Source organism: Colletotrichum lupini, chromosome 6 (assembly GCF_023278565.1).
Source record: "Colletotrichum lupini chromosome 6, complete sequence".
NCBI lineage: Eukaryota > Fungi > Ascomycota > Sordariomycetes > Glomerellales > Glomerellaceae > Colletotrichum > Colletotrichum lupini.
Window position 1 is genome coordinate 1432427 of NC_064679.1, and position 18300 is coordinate 1450726.

An 18300-nucleotide genomic window follows, 5' to 3' on the forward strand; every position below is an offset into this window, starting at 1 on the left:
AAAGATACCTGAATAGACATTGTACAATTTTTCGACTTCATTCACATATTCTGTCTCATGTGTTCACTCCGCCTCACCTTCAATCTCAAGATTGCCGACCCGAAACTTCTTGCCCTTCATGTCCGCATAATCATTGTGATCGTGATAATCCTTTACCCGTTCCCTGACATATTGCAGCCCTCTCACCGGCGCCGCCTCCTCCGCATTCTCCCCAATCAGCCCAAGCCTCTTCAACAGCGGCGACGGCGCAGGCTTAATATCAACATCGTCACCAGGCCTCACAAAGTAAAACAGACCCTGCCGAAACAAATGAGCCTGGTCCTCAGGCGGCCTCACAACGCGATGCGTCGTCGACTTCAAGTACCCCGCGGACCAGAAATCAAGCGTGTCGCCGACGTTGCAGACAATGCCACCGTCCACAGGTGGGACATAGCGCCACTCGCCCGCGCCATTGGGATTTGACGAAGAAGAGGTCTTAATCTGGAGGCCCGCGACGTCCTGGCTCCAGAGGAGGGTCAAGGAGCCAAAGTCGGTGTGAGCGCGCGACCAGGTGTTGCCGACTTTGAGGTCGTCGGCGAGAGGGCGGGGGTGGTAGCCCATGTAGCGGAGGTGGTCTTCGCTCGGGGAGGCGTAAGCGTGGCGGGAGGAGAAGTAGTCTTCTGGGAGTTCGAGGATGATGGAGAAGAGAGTGAAGACTTTGCTTGCTAGGTCGAGAGAGCGCTATTGGTGTGTCAGACTTGCGTGAGTGAGACTCGGAGAATGAGAAGCCAGTTTGGTCGTCAAACAGAAGCCTGTGTAGATGTATACGCACTCTTGAAAAGTCTTCAATTTCTTGTCTGAACGGCTCGAAGAACGGATGGAATGGCTCATCTTTGTACTTCGGGATGAATTTGGCGATGTTAACCGACTCGACATTGTTGAGCACATCCGTTCCTTGCATCTTCTTATCATGCGCCTGATGCAATATGAGCCACTCTTCTTAAATAATCACATCCTCAGACACTGCTAGACTTACCGATCTATATCCAAAGTAGTTCCCCTTGGAGAAGTCGCACGTGTTACCCGGTCTGGCCTTATCTTCGGCATCGAGGTTGAAGAAACCTTGGCCAATGTCATACTGGCGCTGCACTTCCTCGGGTGTGAAGCCTGTGTTGATGAGACTAAAGAAGCCAGTTTCGTGTACCTAATAGACTTGTCAGATCTCTGAGAGATTGCAAGACTCGAATGTCCTTACAGCTTGTCGAAGTTCTTCAGCTAGCTGCTTCTTCCCGCCTGGCTGGTCAAACTTGCTAATGTCAATCACAGCGATATCTGCCCAGGGCAATTCGTGTTTTGTCTTTGCCGGCCGCTGCCATTTTGGCAGGGAGACTGGCCCCGAAAATATGGCTGAAGGCATCTTGATTGATGAATATCGAATTGAGGCGGCTTCTGGTTCCAGTACGCAGGCTGGAAGTCAATTCGTGTGAGGTCATAATTGTCTTTCCATAAATACCCCTCCATCCGATGTCGAGCCGTTTATGTCTTGCCCCCCGCGCGCCCCGCGCCACTCCCGTTGTGCCGTGTCGGAGTGAGATCGCCGGAATTCGAGCACGCCATCTCGACCGAGATGACGAGCCGCATCCTGATGTTGGTACTGACAGCATGTGTCCAATCACCGTATAAGCTGTTCTTCTCTAAGCGTAACTGCCGCTGTAGTGTGTCGTTATCTTCGGTATGTTTCCGAGGCTTATCTTCGGTATGTTTCTTTTTTCCCATCGTCTTGTATGATTGACAGATAAACATCGAAACATGTTTCGGTTTACCTGGGGGACGTCAGGTCCCGATGATCATGTAGCGTGCGTATAATCGCGATTGTCTCGAGCCAAGGTCTCGAAATTTCGTCTCCCTCTTATATGCCTGTCAATTCCAATAAAGTTATCTTCGGGGAGTCAAATGTTGCTCGATGTTGGGAGGGAATGCAAGCAATATTGTTGTTCTCTTCGGGGTGTTAGCCAGGTCACTGCAACGACAATCTCCGTAACTTAAGTCCACCTGAACGTGTGAAATGTGACGTTGTAAAGACAAATCCAGGCACCTCGTCCCGCCAGATGCTGAAGGATTCGAGCAGAACAAGACTATGGCCAATGAGAATGCCCTCAGTCGTCAATTTCAGGACGTTACATGGGCAAACTTGCTGTGCACATGGCCCCGCAGTAGGGCGTGCTTCGCGCAGACATATCTTGGGCTCTGTATCTGCCGTAATCGGCATCAATTTGAATGAAAGATTGCGAGATGTGAAAGACCAACCATCTTAGATACTAGAATTAAGGACTTCACCTAGTTAGTACCTTGATGTCGCATCTGAAGCCATATCTCCTCTCTACAAGCTGTTCTCGATCACCTTCGTAGACGCGAGCCCCCGCGGTGAACCTCAAATCGAGCATGGGAACCCAGCAGAGCCCCGAGAGCAGGACCCTCTCTCCCTCTGAAGAAAAGCATCTTCTCAAAACAGCTCATCGCAAAGTCGATAAGAGGCTCCTGCTATGGTACTCCTTCGTCTACCTCATCATGCGAATCCACGTCAGCAACATCAGCAACGCAGCCATCATCAACCTAGAACAAGGCACCGGTATCAAGAAGCAGCTCGGCAATCTCTCCAGTTCAGAGTGGGCGTGGGCGCTGAGCGTCTTTTATTATCCGTACATGTTCTTCGAGCCTCTGGCCACGCTCGCCTTGAAGAGGTTTTCACCTTCGGTGTGGATGAGCCGGATTATGATTACTTGGGTAAGTATGTTGGGATGCCAGTTGAGCTCTGTGCAGTGGCTGTTTGGTTTGCTAACTGTGATGAAAGGGTATCATATCAATGTGCCAGGGCGCAACTCAGAATTATGCTGGTATTCTGGCCTGTCGGTTCTTCTTGGGGCTTGCTGAGGCGGGGTTTTACCCTGGTGTTTTGTACCATCTCAGCTTCTGGTATCCGACTCATAGACTTCCGCTATGAATTGTAAGTTCAGAAGCTCTAGCTGGGTGAATGAAAAGACGCAGCAACTCATGATTTTCTAGGGCTTCTTTTACGCCTGCGGGATGTTTTCTGGGACTATCAGCGGTCTTCTAGGTGAGTAGTGGAGAACTGGATGTACTCAACTGCTACAAATTACTGAGACTGATTGATAGCATACGCAATTTCGTTTATGAATGGCGTCGGGGGTCTATCTGGTTGGAGATGGGTAAGTCACCTTTTCTCAAAAAGTCACCGCAAGTAACGTTGGCTAACTCAACGAAGCTCTTCATTCTGGAAGGAATTCCCGCCATATTTTGCGGCATCTACACGTTCTTCTTTCTGCCAAACTGTGAGTATTACATCATTCCTAGCTACGTCTCGGCTTGTTATCAAGGTATACTCACATGAAACCATTTCTAGACCCCGAGACAGTCACCTTCCTCACGGACTACGAAAGAGAAGCGATCCTATCCGATCTTCCAGAGCAAGCACCGACCATGAAGTCCAAAACCATTAACCTTCAACAGGTCAAAGATCTTTTCCGCGATCCGACTTTTATGCCATTCTTGATGATTTGGATTACCCACGGCATCGGCGGATGGGGAATATCCTTTGTTCTGCCGACTGTCATTTACGAACTCGGCATTTACGAACTCGGCATTTCGAACACTGCTATTTCACAAGTGATGACCATGGTAAGTTTCAAGGTCTTTCATGTTGTGCTCGTGGAGCGTGTGAAAGAAACACTAATCTTCAAATAGCCCCCCTTTACCTTGGTCTTCGTGATACTGTTGACGCTCGCCTTCTTTGTACACACGAAGCGACTTAGTCCCTGGATCGCTGGCCTGGGCCTAGAAGCTGCTCAGATCGTTTGCTACGTGCTTCTCATCACGGTCAAGCATCCCATTGCCAAGTAGAGACCTTAACCCCCCTGCCCAATGATTTCAGGGCTGACTCTGTGCCAGATACATTTTCGTCATGATTGCGACCGCCGCGTCTCAAAGTTTCTTTGCTATAATATGGCCGGGTACGTGGTGCAAACCAAACACTACCGAAGGTGCCTTGGGCCTAAAACAGCTGACAAAAACCCTACTGTAGAGCGTATCAGAGCGGCGAAAGGAACCACGAGCGCAGGCCTCGCCATCGGTGTGACCAACGTGAGAAAGCCAAAGCTCCCACCTACCAGAATCCAAAGCGATGCTAATCCAAAATCAACCTTCAGGCATCATGTCAGCTCATGGGCATTGTAGTAAGTGCAATCCCATGTCAATATCTCGCTCGTTGCGCGTGCTAACTGACGAACTTTGACTAGGGTCCCCAGATATACCAGTCGAGATTCGGGCCCACATACAGGGTCAGCTACTCCTGCTCCATCGGCCTGCTCTGCGGAACGCTGTTGGCTGTTTCCGCGGCCTGGTTCTTCGTTTCTAGGCAAGATCGGAAGGAAAGAAGCAATGGACGCGTGGAAGCAGAAGAAGACTCGGAAGATAGTGGCCATATGAGAGGAACCAGTGTTGAAGGCAAGGCCTAACTACTGGCAGTTACATCTTAAGAAACCCCAGAGAAGATATGTAGCTCCCTGTCCATAGCTTCAGTATATGTGGGATCGAGATTGGTAGTTTCCTTTGCCTTGAGATGTTGCAGGCTTTCTAAGCCAGGTAGAATTGACATACTATTAGTATCCCTATGACAGGGTAGTTAGTTTGAACCGTAGTTAACGAAGAGATTAATTGAACTATATAAATATCTACGTAGTAGGTATAAAAAGGAGGTTCTAACCGTAGGTTAGGCTGGCTATAATAATCGTAAATAGGGCCCCTAATTAGCCCCTACGTAGTCGGCTATATGCCGCGGTCGAATTAGACTTCTAATCTAATACTAACTTTCTCTTTTTTTTATTAATTTAACTACTACGGTTAGAGGTATAATTCGACCTCGGGCCCGTTTATTAAGTTATCTCTTTTTCCCCCTTTTCTTTACTCTTTTTATATAACCTATCCCTCTATTTATATAATAACTTTTTTACTACTTACGAATTGCTCTAATCCTTTATTTAGTACTACTTTTATAAAAGAGTTTACGGGTTATTTTTATTATTAATCTAACGGATCTCGAGTATCTCGCGCCTTTCGTATAATTACTTAAGGGCTATAATATTAATTATAAGCCTCTTTTCCTTCGTCGTTCCTAATTTAATAAGGTATTTATATAGCGAGTAAGAATTAGTATAGATAACTATTAAAATAAATAAAAAGTTAATTCGATCGGTAATCTTCCTTAGCGTCGTTAAAATCGCATAGGAGAGGTTAATACTGTTAACTATATTATAAACCTCTAATATTAATATACCTCTTATTACCCGCTTATTTTTAATTAATAAGTAGTAGATTATATTACTATATATAGTAAATTCGCTCTTACCCATACTCTCGTTAGCTAGGATAATAATATACCTTAATTACGAAGTAAGGTCGTTATTATTTATAAATAACTTATTAACGAAAACGTAGAGCTTACTAGTTATAAAGTTAATTAAGTAGTAAACGAGACCTCGATCGAGATTCGTCTATTATTACTTAAGCCGCTTATTAAGTACCTTAACGTCCCGTTTAGTTAAATTTATAGCTTGCGCTACCTTAGTATAATTAAACGTTATTTTAGGTTAATAAATATTTATAATATATACCCCTCGCGCGAGCTTAGCCTTATACTACTTTTTAACGTTAGTTACGTTTAGATTAATAAAATTAATTTTCTCGCCCTACCCCTTTTACTAAAAAACGACGGTTTCCCTTTTGATTATAAGAATCCTATTATTAAATACTAGGGGGGTATTTATTATAAGGACCTTTTTTAGCTTCGCTACGAAGCCCGCTTTCTAAAGCTCCTTATCCTCTTTTTTTATAAAGTTAATATTAAATAGGCCTAATATATCGTCGGTTTATATTCTAACGATCCTAAATTAATTACCTTCGTACTCTGCGATTAATAAGCACGGGTCGTATATAAAAGTAACTATTAATAATTAATTAATATAAAAATCGTAGTAAGTAGCTTACTAATAAGTACCCGATTTTGCGAGCCTATATAGTAGCTTAAGCACTTTAATAATCGTGCTTTCTAAGTACTTACTAGCTATTTCCTTTAGTAAATAGGCTAGGATTTTCTTTATAAGCCTTATAGCCGATTAAGTATAGGCCTAGGTAATATTATAGCTCTAAATCTCATATCCCTTCTTCCGTAGCGATATTATTAGTACTATTATTAATCGTTAGCTATAGCGCTATATAATAAGTAATTATATAAGTAACGTCGCCTTTTTAACGTCGCCGTACCCCTAAATTACGTATCTAGACTTCTTATACGGCTAGGGTATTCCTTTCCCTTTAATCTTACGAACTATTTATAATTTAAATATGCGGAGGTTTATATATTTTTCTAAGTCGTATAAGATAAATCGATAGACCCCTCGATCGCAAAGAGTATTTACTTTAATAAGATCTAATCCCTTATACGGCTTTTTAATAATTATAATTATACCTTCTTTACGTAGTTTAACCGCTAGCTCGAAATCGGCTTTCTTTTTTATTATATAAAAAGTATTAATTACCTCGTTATTAGTAATAAATTACCGCGTTAGGGCTTACCGTTATAGTCTTTTATAACGTCTTATTAGTAATATTAGTACCCTTTTAGTAATTTCCTCTTCCTCGTCGTCTATTAATACTACTACGACGATTTTATTAAAGATAATTTCTTATACCTCTGCCGCGGGTTATATAGTTTCCCCTAGCTCTTTTTTTTCTTATAGGTTAGAAATTACTTCGTTAGGATCTATATAGTACGGTCTAACTACTATAATTAATATTTTAAGTAGCTAATCGCGATCTCTCGCGACTATATAAGAGCGCTCGTTAATAGAAATTAACTTATATAGCCTAGTCTATTATTAAGTAATTTCGCACTATACTTATATTATTAGTATCCCTATTACAGGGTAGTTAGTTCGAACCGTAGTTAACGAAGAGATTAATTAAACTATATAAATATCTACGTAGGTATAAAAAGGAGGTTCTAATTATAAATTAGGCTAGCTACGATAATCGTAAATAGGGCCCCTAATTAGCCCCTACATAGTTAGCTATATACCGCGGTTAAATTAGACTTCTAATCCGATACTAACTTTCTCTTTCTTTTATCGATTTAACTACTATAGTTAGAGGTATAATTCGACCTCGGGCCCGTTTACTAAGTCGTCTCCTTTTCCCCCTTTTCTTTACTCTTTTCGTATAACCTATCTTTTTATTCGTACGGTAACTTTTTTACTACTTATGAATTACTCTAATCCCTTATTTAGTACTGCTTTTATAAAAGCGTTTACGAGGTTATTTTTATTATTAATCTAACGGATCTTAAGTATCTCGCGCCTTTTATATAATTACTTAAGGGCTATAATATTAATTATAAGCCTCTTTTCTTTCGTTATTCCTAATTTAACGAGGCATTCGTATAGTAAATAGGAATCTATATAGATAATTATTAGAATAGGTAGAAGGCTAATTCGATCGGTAATCTTCCTTAGTATTATTAAAATTGCGTAAGAGAGGTTAATGCCGTTAATTATACCGTAAACCTCTAACGCTAGTATACTTCTCGTTACCTACTTATTTTTAATTAACGAATAGTAAATTATATTACTATATATAGTAAATTCGCTCTCGCTTATACTCTTGTTAGCTAAGATAATAATATACCCTAATTACGAAGTAAGGTCGTTATTATTCGTAAATAACCTATTAATAAAGACGTAGAGCTTATTAGTCGTAAGGTCGATTAAGTAGTAAACGAGACCTCGATCGAGATTCGTTTATTATTACTTAAGCCGCTTATTAAGTACCTCGACGTTTCGTTCGGTTAGATCTATAGCTTATGCTACCCTAATATAATTAAAAGTCGCCTTAAGTTAATAAATACTTATAATATATACCCCTCGCGCGAGCTTAGCCTTATACTACTTTTTAACGTTAGTTACGTTTAGATTAATAAGGTTAATCTTCTCGCCCTACCCCTTTTATTAAAAAACGATAGTTTCTTTTTTAATTATAAGAATCCCGCCGTTAAATATTAGGGGGGTATTTATTATAAGGACCTCTTTTAGCTTTATTATAAAGCCCGCTTTCTAAAGCTCCTTATCCTCTTTTTTTATAAAGTTAATATTAAATAGGCCTAATATATCGTTAGTTTATATTCCGACGATCCTAAATTAGTTACTTTTATACTCCGCGATTAGTAAGCACGGGTCGTATGTAAAGGTAACTATTAATAGTTAATTAATATAAAAATCGTAATAAATAGCCTATTAATAAGTACCCGATTCTACGAGCCTATATAGTGGCTTAAGCACTTTAATAATCGTACTTTCTAAGTATTTACTAGCTATTTCCTTTAGTAAATAGGCTAGGATTCTCTTTATAAGCCCTGTGGCCGATTAGGTATAGGCCTAGGTAATATTACGGCTCTAAATCTTATATCCCTTCTTCCGTAGCAATACTATTAGTACTATTATTAATCGTTAGCTATAGCGCTATATAATAAGTAATTATATAAGTAGCGTCGCCTTTTTGACGTTACCGTACCCCTAAATTACGTATTTAGACTTCTCGTACGGCTAGGGTGTTCTTTTCCTTTTAATCTTACGAACTATTCGTAATTTAAATATATAGAAGTTTATATATTTTTCTAGGTCGTATAGGATAAATCGATAGACCCCTCGATTACGAAGAGTATCTACTTCGATAAGATCTAATCTTTTATACGGCTTTTTAGTAGTTATAATTACGCCTTCTTTACGTAGTTTAACTACTAGCTCGAAATCGGCTTTCTCTTTTACTATATAAAAAGTATTAATTACCTCGTCGCTAATAATAAATTACCGCGTTAGGGCTTACTATCGTAGTCTTTTATAACGTCTCGCTAGTAGTATTAATACCCTTTTAGTAATATCCTCTTCCTTATTATCTATTAGTACTACTACGACGATTTCGTTAAGGATAATTTCTTATACTTCTATTATAAGTTATATAGTTTCCCCTAGCTCTTCTTCTTTTTATAAGTTAAAAATCACCTCGTTAGGATCTATATAATACGGTCTAACTATTATAATTAATACTTCGAGTAGCTAGTTACGATCTTTTATAACTATATAAGAGCGCTCGTTAATAGAAATTAACTTATATAGCTTAGCCTACTATTAAGTAATTTCGCGCTATACTCGTATATCCGAATTTAGTAATATATTTAGATTATCTCTTATATTAGGCCTATTGCGCATAGTAATTACTTTATTAACTTACTTTTTTATACTTACCTCGCGTAGTACTCGTATTACTTTTTTAATTACTCGGGCTCGTTAGCTTATACTTAGTAACGGTAGCAAGGCTAAGGTCGTTCTTAAATATACTCTAAATACTAATAGCGTTAGTATAAGTCCGTTAGGCCCTATAGTATCGTTATAGTATTTAAGTACTATCTAGAGGCATTCGTCGTTAATAGAATCTAGATTTTCCTCTTTAATAATTCTAAACGCCCTTTTTAACTATTAATATACCCTCTCTATTTTTTTAATACTATAGTACGCTTTAATAGGTACGACTTTTAGCTATATACTATAGGCCGTCGTATTATCCCTAAATTCTACCGACTTAAAGCTAGTACTAGCGTCGGTTCTAATACCGTTTAGTAGTCCTTAATATATATCGATCTAGCTTTTTCGCAGGGCTACCTATACTATTTTTATTTATAGATCCTAAAGGAATTGCCCTACTTAAAAAGATATAGCTACGTCGATTATATATAATACTAGCCGACTATTTAAATAGAAGATATCGACGACGATTTCTTAGTTAAAATTGAGCTTATTACGCAATTTAAACTTAAATTTACGTAGGCTCTGCGCATTTATTTAGTATTAGTAATATACTTTCGTTAACTACTTTAGCGCCCCTATTTCGATATTATTATTACCTAATTACTTTAGGAGGTTATATAGCCTTATAACTAATAGGTGCCCGAATCTCTAGTATAGTCTTCTAAGCTCACTTTCCGTTAAGTAATTAATCGACTTCGTATTATTAATAAGCTTTATAAATATATACCCCTATCGTCGTTCGACTACCTCAAAGTGCTTATTACTAAAGATCTTATTCCTTATATTATTAAATATAATACTTAGTCGATTTATATCTTTTAGACATAGGAGAAATGGGGTATTAACGGGTAAAATATAAAAAGTTATCGTTCCGAAATATATCTCTATTTTTATTATACCTAGGGCGACGATTTCCTTACCTAGGCCGAAACTAATCCTCGTAATACCTACTATTAACGTATTAAGTATTACTAGCGCGATCTTTTATAGTACTTAGAATTGCCCTTTTCCTCTAATTAATTATTATAATACCTTAGTATCTAAGATAATCCTATAGAAATCGTCTAGGCCGTACTTTTTGCTCGCATAGAATGCCTATACGAGCTTAGTATTCGAGGGATCTAAGTAGTATAAAAAGGACCCCTCTAGTTACCTCTAGATATGCTTAGTACTATGTTCCTTTTTTTTAAATATTAAAAGAGATAGCGTTTTCTCCTTAATTATTAAGATAATAAACTTCGGCCCTATTAAATTTGCCCTTTTAGCTACTTTTATATTCGTTATCTAAGGGACCTTCCCTTACTATTTATAAATAAAAGCCTACTTATTAAAAGCTTTTACTACCCTCTATTCGTTTAGCCTCGTATATCCTCTAGAGGCTAACAGGGCGAAAAAAGAGTAGTTAATATTTTTAATTTTATTATAATCTAATTCGTTAGTATAGGGAGTAAGATCTTTTTTATTTTCCGAATTTCCTATAGGAAGTATATGTTTTAAGCCGCTACTTTAGCTACTATTACTAAGTTCTATACCCCCGGATCTACCCTTATATATAACGAGGAATTAGTTAAACTAACGAGGGCTAGTTTTACTGTCTACTACCCTCGACTTTTTATACTATTCGTACGATTTAGTACGCTCTTTTTTAAAATAGTTACTTAACTAATATCTATCCTTTTTATAAATATAGTATTACTTTTTTTATTACCCTGCCTATAAGTTAAATCTCTACTTATTTAACGAATCTAGGCCTCCTTACTAACGATTACCGTATCTAGCCTCTTTTCCTTTTTTATTATACGTTCGATCGACCTAATATTACTAATAAGGGCCGTCGTATACTTAGAGGTAGGTTTAGTATAGCATTCTTATTTTAATATTAAAGCTAGATCTTAGCCTCGAGCAGAGCGTCTCGTAGTTTTTAGGTACTTAGTATAAAGTAATTTTTACTTTTAGTATATACTAGATTACGGTATAGAAATATCCGACTTTCCGCTTATTTATCCCCTTATTTAGCTAGGTTTTCGCTAGCTTATCGATTCGATCGATAAGCTTTTTAAAGATTTCTACTTATAATTTACTCTCTATTATCCTAGCTATAGATATAAAAAAATCGCTCGTAGCTTAAATAAGAGCTCTAGGTTCTTATTATAAGTCTTAAAGCGGCTTTGGATTACGTTAATTATACTAAGAAAGTCGTTTCGATTAAGATTACGTACCGCTTCGTAATAGTAATTAGAGGCTTTGCTTATAAGTACGATATTAATTACCGAATAGTACTAGTGTTCCCTAATTCCGACTTTTTTATAATAATCGTAAAATATTATTAAGGTTTCTTATAAAACCTTATACTTCCCCCTAGAGTATAATTTCTTTTTTAAAAAGATCTTTTTAAGGTTTATAAATTACTTCGTATTCGCTACTAGATTTTCGGTATTTATATACGATCCCTACGTCGCTACGTATTATTAATAACTTTAGGTCGTTTACCTCCTTTCTTATTAGCCGATCGGTACCGAATTTCGTATTAATAATAGTAACGAGTTATAAATCGAAATAAGTAGAATTATTAATTATCGTACTTCTAGTACTATATTTTACCCCGGTATATCCTTTTATAATAATAGATTTTCGTTAGTAATTATAGGGAGGAAATCTAGGTCGTTTACTTTTTTTTTAAATTCGTTAAAGCGATTATACGCTCTATCGACCTATACTTAGTTCTATAGTACGAATTCCTCTTTTATAATTATTATTATTAGTATTTCGTATAGCTCTTATGATTATAATTACGCTAGTAATACCCCTCGCTTATAAAAGAATCTATTAACTACTTTTATAATTCTTAAGTTTGCGCTCGCGAATTATTTATTTAGTTAGTAGCTAAGGTCGTTTATAATCTCGTAGAATAGGGGTTACCCCTATAGCCCCTTTTTTTTATAAACCTTAGTTAAATAGATTAATATTACGTTAATTTACTTACCGTTAGGCTAATCTATAATTCTATATATTTACGTTCCCTAATAGTCTAGGTTAATATTTATTTATTTATAAGGGATTAGGATTCTATCTAGGATCGGGTTTTGTCCTCTCCTTTTTTACCCTAACTTACTAAGGGTCGTGCTCTAGCTTATACTCGTATTAGTAATTATTAATATATTTAATCTTAATAGGGATATATTTAATCCGCGCGCAGGTCGTAATAAATCTATACTTTCGCTACTTAACGAATTTATTAAGGTCTAAAAGATTCCCGCTTCCTCTTGCTATCTTATTATTACTCTCGTTTTTATTATTTTTAGCGATTACTACTACCCTTTTAAATCGCTAGCTATCGTACTTACTAAGATCCTCCTTTTTATCTAATATAAAAAGGTAGGTTTTAGTAGTTCTTTTTTATAATAATAGCGATAGACGTTTATATTATTATAAAAAGATATAATAATTAGTCTTAGGATCTTTATTAGTTACTAATTTCTATTATCCTATATATTTCTAGCCTCCTAAGCCTCGTGCTCTTTATAATCTCTAAATAGCTTCTTTCTTTAACCTATCTCCTCTAGGGCGGTATTCTATAAAAATAGTTAAAAATAGACGCCGGGCGGCTCGTAGAGGAGCTATATAGGCTATTAAGAACCGTATAAGCCGTTAAGTATAGTTAACGAAGTTAAGCCCTCCTTTTTATAAGATCGTATATTTTAAAGAAATTATTAAAAATGCCCACTTATTACTTATACGTAATAGGGTTAAATACCTTAGAGATCTTATCTTTTACGGCCTCTCGGTACCCTATTTTATATTTTTTAAGTAGTCTTTTTCGTAGCTTAATTACGGTTAGGTAATTATCGCTTACTAGCGATCCCTTCTATTACTTAGTTAATTTCTAATTACGGGCCGGCTATAGAAAAGTCGTTTAGTAAAAAAGCTACTCGGGGTAATAGTAAAAGGCTAATTACTTAAGCAGTTCCGTTAATTAACGTAGTTTAACGTAGTAAACGTCGACCTCTCATAAGTAATAAAAGGCTATAATTACTTAATTCCGTGCGGTATTTAAGAATCGCCTCCTTTTTTATCTACTTCTATAAAGTTAATTAGTACGAATCTCCTATCCCATATAGTATTAAAAAGTCGTCTCTTCTACGTAGCGAGATACCTTACTAATTTATAATAGTAGAATTTAACTACTAATTAGTATTAGTATCCCTATTATAAAGTAGTTAGTTCGAACCGTAGTTAATAAAGAGATTAATTAAACTATATAAATATTTACGTAGGTATAAAAAGGAGGTTCTAACCGTAAGTTAGGCTAGTTACGATAATTATAAATAAGGCCCCTAATTAGCCCCTGCGCAGTCGGCTATATACCGCGGTCGAATTAGATTTCTAATCCGATATATATATCCGAATTTAATAGTATATTTAGATTATCCCCTATATTAAGCCTATTGCGCGTAGTAATTACCTCGTTAACTTACCTTCTTATACTTATCTCGCGCAGTACTTATATTACTTTTTTAATTACTCGGGCTCGTTAGCTTGTACTTAGCGACGGTAGCGAGGCTAAGGTCGTTTTTAAATATGCTCTAAATACTAATAACGTTAATATAAGTCCGTTAGGCCCTATAGTATCGTTATAGTATTTAAGTACTATCTAAAGGTATTCGTTATTAATAAAATCCGGATTTTCCTTTTTAATAATTCTAAACGCCCTTTTTAACTACTAATATACCCTTTCTACCTTTTTAATATTATAATACGCTTTAACGGGTACGACTTTTAGCTATATACTATAGGCCGTCGTATTATCCCTAAATTCTACCGACTTAAAGCTAGTACTAGCGTCGGTTCTAATACTATCTAGCGGTCCTTAGTATATATCGATCTAGCTTTTTCGTAAAGCTACTTATACTATTTTTACTTATAAATCCCGGAGGAATTACCCTATTTAGAAGGATATAGCTACGTCGATTATATATAGTACTAGCTAACTATTTAAATAGAAAATATTAATAACAATTTCCTAGTTAAAGTTGAGCTTATTACGTAATTTAAACTTAAATCTGCGTAGGCTCTGCGCATTTATTTAGTATTAGTAGTATACTTTTATTAACTACTCTAGCGCCCCTATTTTAATATTATTATTACTTAATTACTTTAAGAGGTTATATAGCCTCGTAACCGACGGGTACCCGAATCTCTAATATAGTTTTCTAAGCTTACTTTCCGTTAGGTAATTAATTAACTTCGTATCGTTAGTAAGCTTTATAAACGCATACCCCTATCGTCGTTTAACTACTTTAAAGTACTTACTACTAGAGATTCTATTCCTTATATTATCGAATATAATACCTAGTCGATCTATATCTTTTAGATATAGGAGAAATGGGGTATTGATAAGTAAAATATAAAAAGTTATCGTTTTAAAGTATATCTCTACTTTTATTATACCTAGGGCGACGATTTCCTTACCTAGGCCGAAACTAATCTTCGTAATACCTACTATTAACATATTAAGCGTTACTAGCGCGATCTTTTATAGCGCCTAGAATTACCCTTTTCCTCTAGTTAATTATTATAATACCTTAGTATTTAGGATAATCCTATAGAAATCGTCTAAGCCGTACCTTTTACTTATATAAAATACTTATACGAGCTTAGTATTTAAGGGATCTAAGTAATATAAAAAGGACCTTTCTAATTACCCCTAGATTTACTTAGTACTATATTCCTTTTCTTTAAATATTAAGAGAGATAGCGTCTTCTCTTTAATCGTTAAGAGAATAGGCTTCGGCCCTATTAAATTTACCCTTTCGGCTACCTCTATATCCGTTATCTAAGGGACCTTCCCTTACTATTTATAAATAAAAGCCTACTTATTAAGAGCTTTTATTACTTTCTATTTATTTAGCCTCGTATATCCTCTGGAGGCTAACGGGGTAAAAAAAAAGTAATTAATATTATCGATTTTATTATAATTTAATTCGTTAGTATAGGGGGTAAGATCTTCCTTATTTTCTAAATCTCCTATAGGGGGTATATACTTTAGGCTACTACTTTAACTACTATTACTAGGTTCCGTACCCCCGGATCTACTTTTATATATAATAAGGAATTAGTTAAACCGACGAGGGCTAGTTTTACCGTTTACTACTCTCGACTTTTTATACTATTCGTACGATTTAATACGCTCTTCTTTAGAGTAGTTACTTAACTAATATCTATCCTTTTTATAAATATAATATTACTTTTTCTATTACCCTACTTATAAGTTAAATCTCTACCTATTTAACGAATCTGGGCCTCCTTACTAACGATTACCGTATCTAGCCTCTTTTCCCTTCTTATTATATATTTAATCGACTTAATATTATTAATAAGGGCCGTTATACGCTTAGAGGTAAGTTTAGTATAGTATTTTTACTTTAATATTAAAGCTAGATCTTAGCCTCGAGTAGAGCGTCTCGTAGTCTTCGGGTACTTAATATAGGGTTATTTTTACCTCTAGTATACGCTAAACTACGGTATAAAGATATCTAACTTTCTATTCGTTTATCCCCTTATTTAGCTAGGTTTTTACTAAGTTATTAATTCGATTAATAAGCTCTTTAAGGATCTTTACTCGCAATTTACCCTCTATTATCCTAGCTATAGATATAAAAGAAATCGCTCGTAGCTTAAATAAGAGCTCTAGGTTCTTATTATAAGTCTCGAAGTAGCTTCGGATTACGTTAATTATACTAAAAAAGTCGTTTTAATCGAGATTACGTACTACTTCGTAATAGTAATTAGAGGCTTTACTTATAAGTACGATATTAATTACCGAATAGTACTAATATTCCCTAATTCCGACTTTTTTATAATAATTATAAAATATCGTTAGGGTTTTTTATAAAACCTTATACTTCCCTCTAGAATATAATTTCTCTTTTAAGAAGATCTTTTTAAGGTCTATAAATTACCTCGTATTCGCTACTAAATTTTCGGTATTTATATACGATCCCTACGTTACTACGTATTATTAATAACTTCGGGTCGTCTACTTCTTTTTTTATTAGCTAATCGGCGCCGAATTTCGTATTAATAATAGTAACGAGTTATAAATTAAAATAGGTAGAATTATCGATTATCGTACTTTTAGTACTATATTTTGCCCCGGTATATCCTTTTACGACGATAGATTTCCGTTAGTAATTATAGGGAGGAAATCTAGGTCGTTTACCTTTTTTTTAAATTCGTTAAAGCGATTATATACTCTATCGACCTATACCTAGTTCTATAGTACGAATTCCTCTTTTATAATTATCGCTATTAGTATTTTATATAGCTCTTATAATTATAATTACGTTAGTAATACCCCTCGCCTATAAAGGAATTTATTAATTACTTTTATAATTCTTAAGCTTATGCTTATAAACTATTCGTTTAGCTAATAACTAAGGTCGTTTACGATCTTATAAAATAGGGGTTACCCCTATAGCCCCTTTTTCTTATAGACCTTAGTTAAATAGATTAATATTACGTTAATTTACTTACTATTAAGCTAATCTACGATTCTATATATCTACGTCCCCTAATAGTCCGGGTTAATATTTACTTACTTATAAGGGATTAGGATTTTATTTAGGATCGGGTTTCGTCCTTTCCTTTTTTACCTTAACTTACTAAGGGTCGTACTCTAGCTTATGCTTATATTAATAATTATTAGCGTATTTAATTTTAATAAGGATATATCTAATCCGCGCGTAGGTTATAATAAATCCGTACTTTTACTACCTAACGAATTTATTAAAGTCTAAGAGATTCCCGCTTTCTCTTACTATCTCGCTACTACTCTCGTTTTTACTATTTTTAATAATTATTATTACCTTTCTAAATCGTTAACTATCGTACTTACTAAGATCCTCCTTTTTATTTAATAAAAAAGGGTAGGTTTTAATAGTTCCTTTTAATAATAATAGTAGTAAACGTTTATATTACTATAAAAAAATATAGTAATTAGTCTTAGGATTTTTACTAGTTACTAATTTCCGCTATCCCGTATACTTCTAGCCTCTTAAGCCTCGTGCTCTTTATAATCTCTAAATAGCTTCCTTCTTTAACCTACCTCTTTTAAGGCGGTATTTTATAAAAATAATTAAAAGTAAATACTAAGCGGCTCGTAGAGGAGTTATATAGGCTATTAGGAACCGTATAAGCCGTTAAGTATAGTTAATAAAGTTAAGCCCTCTTTCTTATAAAGTCGTATATTTTAAAAACTTACTAAAAATGCTTACTTATTACTCGTACGTAATAAGGTTAAATACCTTAGAAATCTTATCTTTTATGGCCTCTCGGTACCCTATTTTATATCTTTTAAATAGTCTTTTTCGTAACTTAATTATAGTTAAGTAATTATCGCTTACTAGCGATCCCTTTTATTATTTAATTAATTTCTAATTGCGGGCCGGCTATAGAAAAGTCGTTTAGTAAAAAAGCTACTCGGGGCGATAGTAAAAGGCTAGTTACTTAAGCGGTTCTGTTAATTAACGTAGTTAAATATAGTAAACGTCGACCTCTCGTAAGTAATAAAGGGCTATAATTACTTAATTCCGTACGGTATTTAAGAATTACCTCCTTTTTTATTTACTTTTATAAGGTTAATTAGTACGAATCTCTTATCCCGTGCGGTATTAAAAAGTCGTCTCTTTTACGTAGCGAGATACCTTACTAATCTATAATAGTAGAATTTAACTACTAATTAATATTAGTATCCCTATTATAAGGTAGTTAGTTCGAACCGTAGTTAACAAAGAGATTAATTAAACTATATAAATATCTACGTAGGTATAAAAAGGAGGTTCTAACCGTAAGTTAGGCTAGTTACGATAATTATAAATAAGGCCCCTAATTGGCC

General features: G+C 35.6%; 4 protein-coding genes across 4 annotated transcripts; 1 reads left to right on the forward strand and 3 right to left on the reverse strand.

Annotated features, from left to right (window-relative positions):
- Positions 1–63: 63 nt before the first annotated feature.
- On the reverse strand, positions 64–1355 carry CLUP02_11921 (2OG-Fe(II)oxygenase superfamily protein; the record flags this gene model as incomplete). Its single annotated transcript, XM_049290886.1, has 4 exons — positions 64–720; positions 812–955; positions 1016–1146; positions 1304–1355. The coding sequence occupies 4 exons, from the start codon at positions 1353–1355 to the stop codon at positions 64–66; spliced, it is 984 nt and encodes a 327-aa protein (XP_049148031.1).
- Positions 1356–2421: 1066 nt separating this feature from the next.
- CLUP02_11922 (high-affinity nicotinic acid transporter) lies at positions 2422–4511 on the forward strand (the record flags this gene model as incomplete). The annotated part of the gene is made up of 11 exons (XM_049290887.1): positions 2422–2763; positions 2831–2929; positions 3043–3094; positions 3154–3206; positions 3263–3329; positions 3401–3675; positions 3742–3893; positions 3946–4037; positions 4079–4137; positions 4203–4229; positions 4293–4511. 11 exons carry the CDS (start codon positions 2422–2424, stop codon positions 4509–4511), a joined length of 1437 nt encoding a protein of 478 aa, XP_049148032.1.
- Positions 4512–10136: 5625 nt separating this feature from the next.
- On the reverse strand, positions 10137–10370 carry CLUP02_11923 (uncharacterized protein; the record flags this gene model as incomplete). The annotated part of the gene is made up of 1 exon (XM_049290888.1): positions 10137–10370. A coding segment is annotated over one exon (234 nt), but the record flags the coding sequence as incomplete, so codon positions are not given.
- Positions 10371–14685: 4315 nt separating this feature from the next.
- On the reverse strand, positions 14686–14916 carry CLUP02_11924 (uncharacterized protein; the record flags this gene model as incomplete). The annotated part of the gene is made up of 1 exon (XM_049290889.1): positions 14686–14916. The coding sequence occupies one exon, from the start codon at positions 14914–14916 to the stop codon at positions 14686–14688; it is 231 nt and encodes a 76-aa protein (XP_049148034.1).
- Between the last annotated feature and the right edge of the window lie 3384 nt (positions 14917–18300).